The 9,822-nt window shown below is 47.5% G+C and overlaps 1 protein-coding gene across 1 annotated transcript; it reads left to right on the top strand.

The window, feature by feature from the left end:
- The first annotated feature begins 1,190 nt into the window (after positions 1 to 1,190).
- Positions 1,191 to 2,280, top strand: LOC123108506 (germin-like protein 8-5). The gene is made up of 2 exons (XM_044530283.1): positions 1,191 to 1,425; positions 1,540 to 2,280. The coding sequence occupies exons 1-2, from the start codon at positions 1,305 to 1,307 to the stop codon at positions 2,106 to 2,108; spliced, it is 690 nt and encodes a 229-aa protein (XP_044386218.1). The 5' UTR covers positions 1,191 to 1,304; the 3' UTR covers positions 2,109 to 2,280.
- The last annotated feature ends 7,542 nt before the right edge of the window (positions 2,281 to 9,822 follow it).

Here is a 9,822-nt window from a genome sequence, read left to right as displayed (position 1 = left end):
GAGTGCCTCCTCCACCCCGCACACGTTCATGGGTCGGGCGTTTTTTCTTTTCTTATTTCTGTTTCTGTGTTTCCTTCTTCAAATTAATCCGGGACTACAAAAGTTGTGAGTTTTGAATTTTATTTGAAAAATCATAAATTGTTCATGATGTAGGAGAAGGAGCAGGTGATGGTTGCGGCTGCGACTGCATGCTCCAAGGTGGAGGTCGTGCGACCTATGTCGCAGCCGGCGCCGGGTGCCGTCGACTTTGCTGTGGTCGCCGCTGCAGGAAGCCGACTACGAAACTCTGCATTTCCTTGTAACAAGTTTGTGATAGCAGCATTTTATTTGTTTCATGGAAATGTCTTGTCTGTATGGAAACTTAAACGCACATCTCCAAGAAATTAATCGGTTTATGATCGTGTGGCGCCTGGCCTAGTCGTTGGATGTACTGTCATAGCTCTCCGTTTGGTTAGATAGGCACGTCCACTAATGTCGTTGCTTCTTCCTGCAAATACTCAACCACTGCGAGAGAAATTTGACTAAGTAAATATCTGATTGAAGTGATGAAAGCAAGGGCTGCTACAAAATAGCAGGTGCATTGTTATGTGGGCTTCACGACAAATCTTTGAAAAGCTTGATTTTACACATTCTATACCAACTTGCGGAAAGTACATGAGTAGTAGTCACTCTATATGTCTTTAGAAGTCTTGCACCCATGAAACCCACGCATTAGTAGGTGACTTTGTCTGTGCATGTCGGCTTTTCTCAACTGCTCTTTGACTGATTTTGCGCGCACCAGTTCAGACTATGACCAGGTATATGATAGTATGATAGAAACGCAGGATACTTAGATACCTAATTAAACTAGTGAAATTCATTAGTTTATCTTGCCGGATGTTTCTTGTTTATAAATGTTTTCCTTCAATAATAATGGTGACGGGTGGTGAACTTTCCTGGAATTAGCCATGCATGCATTGTGGAGACTCGGGTGAGATGGAGAAACAATAAAGTTACTACTGAGTCTTACATCACATAGAGTTGCTTTATTTATCTGTAATTGTATACGCTACATGGCTTCATTGAAGGGAAAACGTGTAAAGGGGAACTTGTAAAGTTTATGCAAAATAGTTTAATCAGCAGCCAGAGACCATTTCAATCTGTTGGTCGGTTCCACCTGACTATGTCTATTGCTCCCGAGTTTCGCACACGGCTCATTGCGCCTATATAAACACATACACACCCTGCATGTTCAAAGCATCACTCAGGCCACAAACACAAACAGGAACACAAGAGAAAAGAAGAGCCAACGATACTAAACTCTAATGGCAACCTCCTCTTCCATCCTTCTCCTTGCTGCTCTTCTTGCCTTGGTCTCATGGCAGGCCATTGCCTCCGATCCTGGCCCACTCCAGGACTTTTGTGTCGCCGACATGCATTCGCCAGGTACTATGTGGTTTCTCATCATGTTTTCACCAAATGAATTTCTAGAAATTATATTCAAGTCGAAACAGCTTGGTAAGATCTGAGTTTACATGTTACATCTCCTCTATGCACCAGTGCGTGTCAATGGATTTGTTTGCAAGAACCCGATGGAAGTTAACGCAGACGACTTCTTCAAGGCAGCCAACCTCGACAAGCCTAGGGTGACCAACAAGGTTGGATCCAACGTCACTTTGATCAACGTCATGCAGATTGCTGGACTCAACACCCTCGGCATCTCAATTGCACGCATCGACTATGCTCCCTTGGGTCAGAACCCACCACATACGCACCCTCGCGCCACTGAGATCCTCACGGTGCTCGAGGGGACATTGTATGTTGGCTTTGTCACATCCAACCAGCCCGCCCCCAACAGAAACAAGTTCTTCTCCAAGGTGCTCAACAAAGGTGATGTGTTTGTCTTCCCCGTGGGGCTCATCCACTTCCAATTCAACCCCAACCCCCACCAGCCCGCTGTTGCAATTGCCGCGCTTAGCAGCCAGAACCCAGGGGCTATCACAATTGCCAATGCAGTGTTTGGGTCAGACCCACCAATTTCAGATGATGTTCTTGCCAAGGCATTTCAGGTGGAAAAGAATACAATAGACTATCTCCAGGCTCAATTTTGGGAGAACAACCACAACTAAGTCAGTCATTTGTTGATTACACAGAAGATTAGTGCATAAACCAAATATTTGGTTGAATTTCTCGAGCATCCCTATCTATAAAATAAATGGATAGTATGTCATGCCGCTGTGTGTCTGTAAACCACCAATGTATTTCAATGTTATGAATAATCAACAATATCTTTTTTCATCACTCTGATATGATGTCGTATGCTATTTTGGTTATTATGCGTCGTATTTCCCATAACAAATGAAAATTCAGGGTTCTCTTCCTCTTCTCCAATACAATAAACGATTATCTAGTAATTTAATGTAGGTTTGCTGGTTTGGTTGAACACCTCAGGAAATTCTACATATATAGTGCTTGTGTGCTATACATGTGCGGCACTATGATGTCTACCATTGGTTATGACGAAAAAGGGGTTTTCCCCGCTTTATATTATAAAGCAACCATCACCGCGTTACAACCGAGTAGGCCGATATAAACACTCGTCACCACCGCACACAACACACACGTAAGACAAGATACAAAGGTGTCGGGCACTGACACACCACCCCACCGACTACCAAGCTAACTACAGATATGCAAAGAAGACCGTTTGGAGCAGACGGAGACCTCCACCATGAACCACAACGAAGAGGTGATACGGACAACGATGAAGCCAGGACTCCAAAATGGTGTCTCCCAGAAGGGTACAACCACATGTAGATCAAGTTTTCATCTGAAGCATGATGAAAGGAGTCGGAACACGGCGATGGAGCCTATAGGAAGGGTACAACGTCAACATATCAATGTTGCCACCATCGGCCAGGACACGGATTGGGCAGGTGGTGCACGCTAGCGTTTACACACCCCTGTCACACCCTAGCTCCACTAAACACACGCAACCAAGCCACCCGTGTGGCCATGGTTGCCCGCCCGCACCTGAGACGCATGCTCCGCCTACGAATGTCGCGCCTCCCGCCGCCAGGGCCGCTGCCCTGCATCCAAACCCCTCCAAGACCAGCCAAAGTGTTTGGCTTTGGTCCAAAGGCAGTCCCCAACCGACGGGGCCGAAGAGTATGTCCCGCCTAGAACAATGCCGGAGCTATGGCAGCGCGCTGAGGCATAGAAAGCAGGAGGAAGGGGAGAGGAAGCATCCACGTCTAGTACACCCTTGTGCCGGTGATGGGTGGCCCGACCATGTCGGCGCCGCCATACCTCTTGCCAACCTCAACACCGAGCAACCCATGTGCTACCCCACCTCGGCGGTTGACGTAGCTCCACGCGAGACCACCAATGACACCTGACCACTGGCAAGGACAACCCCGTGAAACACCACCATCGACCAAAACTGCTCACCGAGGGATGCCCACCTTTGAGCTCGTCGTTGTTCGCCGTCAGAGCAACTGGAGGTGACCAATCTGCCCTCTATCCCATCGCTGCTACGCCTCCACTACCACCAGCCGAGGCCATGGCGAGGGCAGCCACCCGCAACCTGCATCGTCTGGATCAAGATCTGGAAGCCTAGATCACCACTGTCGCCAGCACCCAGACACGCCCATCCACCAAACCGTTGGGCAAGTGGGCAGCAGGGCGCCGGAGCACCGTGTTCGCCCACTGTATTGCCGCGGCACCCCCCCCCCACACACACACACACAGACCATGTTCTGGCTCTGGTCGCCAACCCTCACCAACCCCACACGAGCAAGAAGAGCCAGAGGCCTCGCCGCCGCCAGCGACGGTAGGGCTTCGCCCGACCACCTTGTCAAGAGGCAGTGAGTGTCGGTGTCAAAACCGGCGGATCTCGAGTAGGGGGTCCCGAACTGTGCGTCTAAGGTCGATGGTAACAAGAGACAGGGGACACGATGTTTACCCAGGTTCGGGCCCTCTCTATGGAGGTAATACCCTACTTCCTGCTTGATTGATCTTGATGAATATGAGTATTACAAGAGTTGATATACCACGAGATCGAGATGGCTAAACCCTAAAAGCCTAGCATGTATGACTATGGTATTCATTGAGCCTCTATCCGGACTGAGCCCTCCGGTTTATATAGACACTGGAGGGGACTAGGGTTGTGCAAGGTCGGTTACAGAGAAAGGAATCTTCATATTGGGTCGCCAAGCTTGCCTTCCACGCCAAGGAGAGTCCCATCCGGACACATGAGAGAGTCTTCGGTCTTGTTTCCTCACAGCCCATTAGTCCGGCCCATGTCCAACAGGCCGGACGCTCGAGGACCCCTTAGTCCATGACTCCCTCAGTAGCCCCTGAACCAGGCTTCAATAACGAGGTGTCCGGCGCGCAGATTGTCTTCGGCATTGCAAGGCGGGCTCCCCTTTCCGAATACTTCAGGATAGTCTTCATATGAAACGACAGTGACCGGACCTGCAACACAAGTACCACAGCCGTAGAGTATAGTATTTTATGAGTCCAATCTGCTGATAATTTTTATAACGTGACATCACGCTCACCCGGTTATTTATTTCGAACCATTTTCAATCCCGCCGTTCCACATTTCGAGGCGTTGTTGTTATTGGCACGTCATGTCGAAGCAGAGATCGTGTCCCCTTATTGCAGGATTCTCATCAATACGAGTGTGGGTAACCCAACCGTTCTGTTGGAAAGATTCCTTAGGAATAGGCAAGTCTTCAGGCTCAGGAGGAGGCGTTTAATACCCGGTGCCTTTATAAAGGAACGAAGGGCCGTCTTTTTACGCCAAACCTCTCCTCAGCCTATCCAACCTCAAGTTCTAGCACCCAAGGTTCGACTTCATTGCTCCAAGCTTCCCCATCATGTCCGGGCCCAGCCCTCAGGGTCGATAGATGGCTTCCTCCATTACAAAGGAGGATATCGCAAAGCTTCGGGCGGCCAGATACCTGACCGCAGAGATCCCCCACATGCTTCCTGCTTAAGGACAGGTTATTCCAACCCCCAGATCCGGCGAGAGGGTCGTATTCGTCTCTCACTTCCTTCGAGGGCTAGGGTTCGCTCTCCACCCCTTTGTCCAGGGGCTAATGTTTTATTACGAACTAGATTTTCACCATCTACCTCCGAATTCTCTCCTCCACGTATCGGCGTTTATCATCACGTGTGAGGCCTTCCTCTGAATCCCCCCACACTTTGGCCTATGGCTCAAGACCTTTAGTGTGAAGCCGAAGGTAGTCGACGGGGAACAGGTGGAGTGTGGCGGTGTTGTAGTAAGCAAGCTTACCAACACTCTCTGGCCAAAAGGCTCTTTCACCGAAACTTCCAACCAATGGCAGCGAGAGTGGTTTTACATCATGGAACCCCGTAGTACCAAGTGGGCAGCTATACCTGCATTTTGTTCTGGCCCTCCATTACAGCTTGCATCATGGATCAATAAGGGGTTGGACTGGAGATCAGTTGATGAAGTGCAGACTCTACAGAGCCGCATCTGAACCCTCCTTGAGAAGGACATCGATCTTGTCGACGTGATTCAAGTAATGCTAGTCCGCCGAGCTCTGCCATGCCAGCGTAGGCCTCTCCTCATGTGGGAGTTTAATCCAGAAGGACCACGAACCCTCCAACACTTCTTCGGCATTACGCACAAAGGGATGTGGAAGTTGTTTTTTGGGAAATGAAAACATTGGTCGGACACCACTGAGGACACCGGCCTCAACTGCAACCGTCCAGACACCCCGGTAAGCACTTGACTTTCGAACACTTTGTATGTAAGTATGCCGTAATACATTATTGAGCAAACTATCTTCTTCCAAGGCTGGATAAAGAAAGTGGAACTAATTAGGTGTTCGGCCCCCCTTCCCGAAGGCTCAGTGGGTCCCGTATTAACAAGGATGCTGGCCCCGGCTCCATACCAGATGCCTGTGAGGGAGAGCAAGGCGGAGAGTGGGAGGACCAAAGATGGCCTCCATCCCGAAAGTATATCAGACATTATGTCCGGGGGAATCAAGATTCCATCGTTCGAAGATAAAAATGAAGGGGAAGTCAACATCTCTTCCTCCCATGGAAAGAGAAGGGCCTCCTCCGAAAATTGGGTGGAAAAGGCTCCTAAGCGAGGCAAGATGCCTCTGTCGGGTGGCTCGGGCTTGGAGGACGACGTCATCGCGCAGTCCCATGACGAGGAAAAGCCTCAAGCCAAATCGTAAGTGAACAAGGGTGTTTTAAATATGTCTCGTTCCTTTCTTGTAACGTCTAGAATATATGTTTTTGTAGTTTGGCACGCAGTCTTCTCCGACAATCCTCTTCCTCGGAGGACCTTCTCCCGGAGATGATGGAAAGCGAGACGCCTCCACCGGTCTCCTTGCCCAATAGGGCGGACGACTTCGAGGTGTAGTCGCGGAGGGTCTCCCCCGATCAAGTGGTGCAAAGGATGACGAAGACACTACCCGAAGGTGATACTTCGGTGGACCAGGGTCCGGAGACCAACAATGGAGGTCCCGAGCAGTCCAGTCTACAGCCGGATACGAATAAACGGATTCCTTCAAAGGGAGGTCGTACTCCTTTAGCAGCTTCCGGAGACCCAGAAGCGTCGGATATATTGACGAACATGCTGCGGCAGGCGTCCGTCTTAGAGGAACATCGTACCCTAATTGGCATAGTGGTTGAAAAGGTCTTGTCCGTGAAAAGCGGATTGAATGGGGCCTTCATGGGCCTGCTAAGAGGCTTCGAGGTTTGTACTAGAACATGTTCGATTGTGTTTTATTCACAAAATACACCTGTGTATAGATAGTAGCCCCTGAGACTCTGGTTGGCTTCCCGAGGGAGGCGGTCAAAGGATCAAAAGATATGCCCAGGAAATAATCTGATTAATTGGAACACAGACTGTGACCTCCCCGGTAACTGCCCAGACCACAGAGTGCGATTTGACTTGAGATTAAGCCATAGTGATCCGAGATTAAGAAAAAAAATCTGAAAAAAAATCTGAAAAAAATTTGAAAAAAATTGTTAGTAATGGCGCACTTTTATGTGGTGCTCCATTACTAAGCCAGATAGGCACAGTAATGGCGCACCAGAGGTGCGCCATTACTATTTGTTACTAATGGTGTGATAATAGTGGCGCACCTGTAGTGCGCCATTAATGGCCAAAGCAGGTGCGCCACTAATTAGCCTTTCTCTAGTAGTGTGTCCATAGGATGCTCCGCATCATCCCCCCCCCCCCTGGGAAAGATCCGACCTCGGATCGAAATCCAAATCACCATGGGAAAGAGATTGTGTTGCCGTGTAGAAGTTGACGATCACCAAGCATTCATCATCTTGTAGCTTGAAATGGGCACTCTCCAATGTTGCACCATCTTGTAATTCCTTCAAAAGGAGCAATAATAACAAGCACTTGGAAAAACAAATGTGGTTGGCATTAAAGCAAAACCAAGCATTCAAGAGGTGAGTCACCAAATAAGTGTCGTCATCATGCAAAGCATATGGTTTGACAAAGAAGTGTGGCATGGCATTTAAGCATATAAGTTGAGCACAATCAAGGACATCATGGGAACAAGCATGCAAATGGGAGGAAGTGATGCAAATATGTGTGTCAAGAGAATAAGCATCTACCTCATGGTCATAGCAAGAGTGCGCAATGTGCTCAACAAAAGGGCAATGGTAGGCATAGGAATCATTCACAACACCAAAGGAAATGAAGGATCTAAACACACGGGTCAAATGCAAGACAATCCAAGCATAATGTGCATGGGGTGTAGTGAAAATCGTGTGGCACTCAACACAATGGAAAGAGCAATTGTTCATCATGTGTGAGGCAATCAAGTCAATCATGTGACAAGCAATGGGACATGGCGTATGTGAATAAGTGACATTGTTGCGACCAAAGATATGATAGGAGCAAGTAATCCAAGAATTGGATGCAACATGGAAAGCAATCATAGTAAACAAGTCATGCAAGCTAGTAGTGCGAAGATGAAACATACTAGAGGAAATCATGGCAATCATGTCATGTGAGCAAATCATAGGCATAGGCAATGCACATGACATACCGCAAGCACGAACACAAAGCAAGATCGTAGTATCATTATAGGCATCGGGCACAAAGCAAACATGGTAATAATAAGTGATATCTCCACCAAGCTTACAAATACACATACAAGTACTAGAATCAAGCATCATGTGTAATGCAAAGCATGGGTCACAAATGCATGGCACAGGCATAGGAAAGAGCATATCATGCAAAGTGAACATGGCAATATGGGAATAAAGTGAGAAGTGGTAAATAACCCATAACCATGTGAGGGCCATGTAGAAGAGATGCGTGAAGTCATTGCGCGAGGGGAACGGTGGTAAGGACAATCCATGGAATCCCAAGTCATCATTGCTCTCTAGAGCTCGTTTCGTCAACTCATGGGATTGTGAGGTTGACGAGTGTTCATGGGTACCTACACAAAAGAGACAAAAATGAAAGAACGTGTGTGCATGGTAAATGTACACATCATCCATCATGATGTGTATGTGCATGTGTGAGTTAGCACAAGATAAGCATCGCTTAAAGAAATTTGATGCATGGTATAAGAACATGTCTCCATCGTGAAAGAATAGTTGTTATGTATGACATGATGAGGACGCAAATCAAGTATGCAATTATATGGCACATCATTCATGGAAAGCATATTGTGCACACAAGTATTGGGATCATGCAATGAATGGGATGAATCAAAATCTCCTAAAATGTATGAGGAAACTATGGGGGTCTCCTCATGAGCAATATTGGAAACATCTTATGGAGAAAATGGACGACATCCAAAACAATGCATATCCGAAGCTAGGTGGCTATGGCATGGCATATGAGATAAATGATGCAAAGGAAGCATGTCAATATCATCACATGAGAAACAAATGCCAATAACCATAGGCTTGTCATCTATGCCATATGTGCAAATTGGGTTTATTTTAATGGCATATGCATAGTCACTACGATGAGATTGCAAATAAGACATGTGATGGATCTCATGCATAGCATATGACAAGTCAAGCGGATTGGCAAACATGATGTGACCAAGAGAATTATCACAAGTGATCCTATGCAACATGGCATCACAACTAATAGACTCCACATGGCAATCATCAAACTCATCATAAATGGGTAAATCATCGCATGAGGAAATCATACTAGCATGAATCATGGAAATAGGGGTATCAACATCATGCAAGCAATCAATGTCAAGAACGTCCACTAGTGGGACAAGAGCATCACCTTCACCTATACGTTACCTTTCTCATTCCACTCATGTGATATACGTGAGGTGGGAAAGACCAAATGGTGGTCATCATCTTCATCTTGATGGAACCATGTGGGGGTGCATCATAGTCCACCATGGCCATCGTCATGTCCAAAGGAAGGACGGAGTCGTCGAGGATCGGCGCGTCATCATATATGGGACCTAGCACCAAACAAGAAGACACAATAGAGGGAGACGTTAAGTTGTTAGAAAGCAAAATGGCCTCATATGCCTCATCAACTACCTCACTCTCTCTATGTGGTGGTTCACTCACTCCCTCAAGGTAGGTGCACTCAATGTCACATATGGTGGAGTCACTCATCTCACTCAAGTGGTGGGGGTGGTGGCTCTCCTCACATGGGAATTGGGGCAACTCATCATATATGGGGCTAGTGGTGAAGTCACGCTCTCTCTCAATATGGTGGCAAAAGTCACTCAAGTCATCATACGTCACCGTGGTCGAAGGGAAAATCCCATGCTCAACCGTCTCGTAGTCATCGCCGTGGTTGAAGGCCGAAGATGGCACATCACCACTCTCATCGTGGATGAA

This window comes from Triticum aestivum, chromosome 5A (assembly GCF_018294505.1).
Source record: "Triticum aestivum cultivar Chinese Spring chromosome 5A, IWGSC CS RefSeq v2.1, whole genome shotgun sequence".
Classification (NCBI taxonomy): Eukaryota; Viridiplantae; Streptophyta; class Magnoliopsida; order Poales; family Poaceae; genus Triticum; species Triticum aestivum.
The sequence above is the reverse complement of the archived record's forward strand: the minus strand, read 5'-3'. Positions and strand labels throughout refer to the sequence as shown.

Bases quoted from the DNA above. Each gene is read 5' to 3' on its own strand.
- LOC123108506 (XM_044530283.1), top strand. From the start codon at position 1,305: ATGGCAACCTCCTCTTCCATCCTTCTCCTTGCTGCTCTTCTTGCCTTG. The intron at 1,426-1,539 runs GTACTATGTGGT...TCTATGCACCAG, and splicing joins CGCCGACATGCATTCGCCAG to TGCGTGTCAATGGATTTGTT.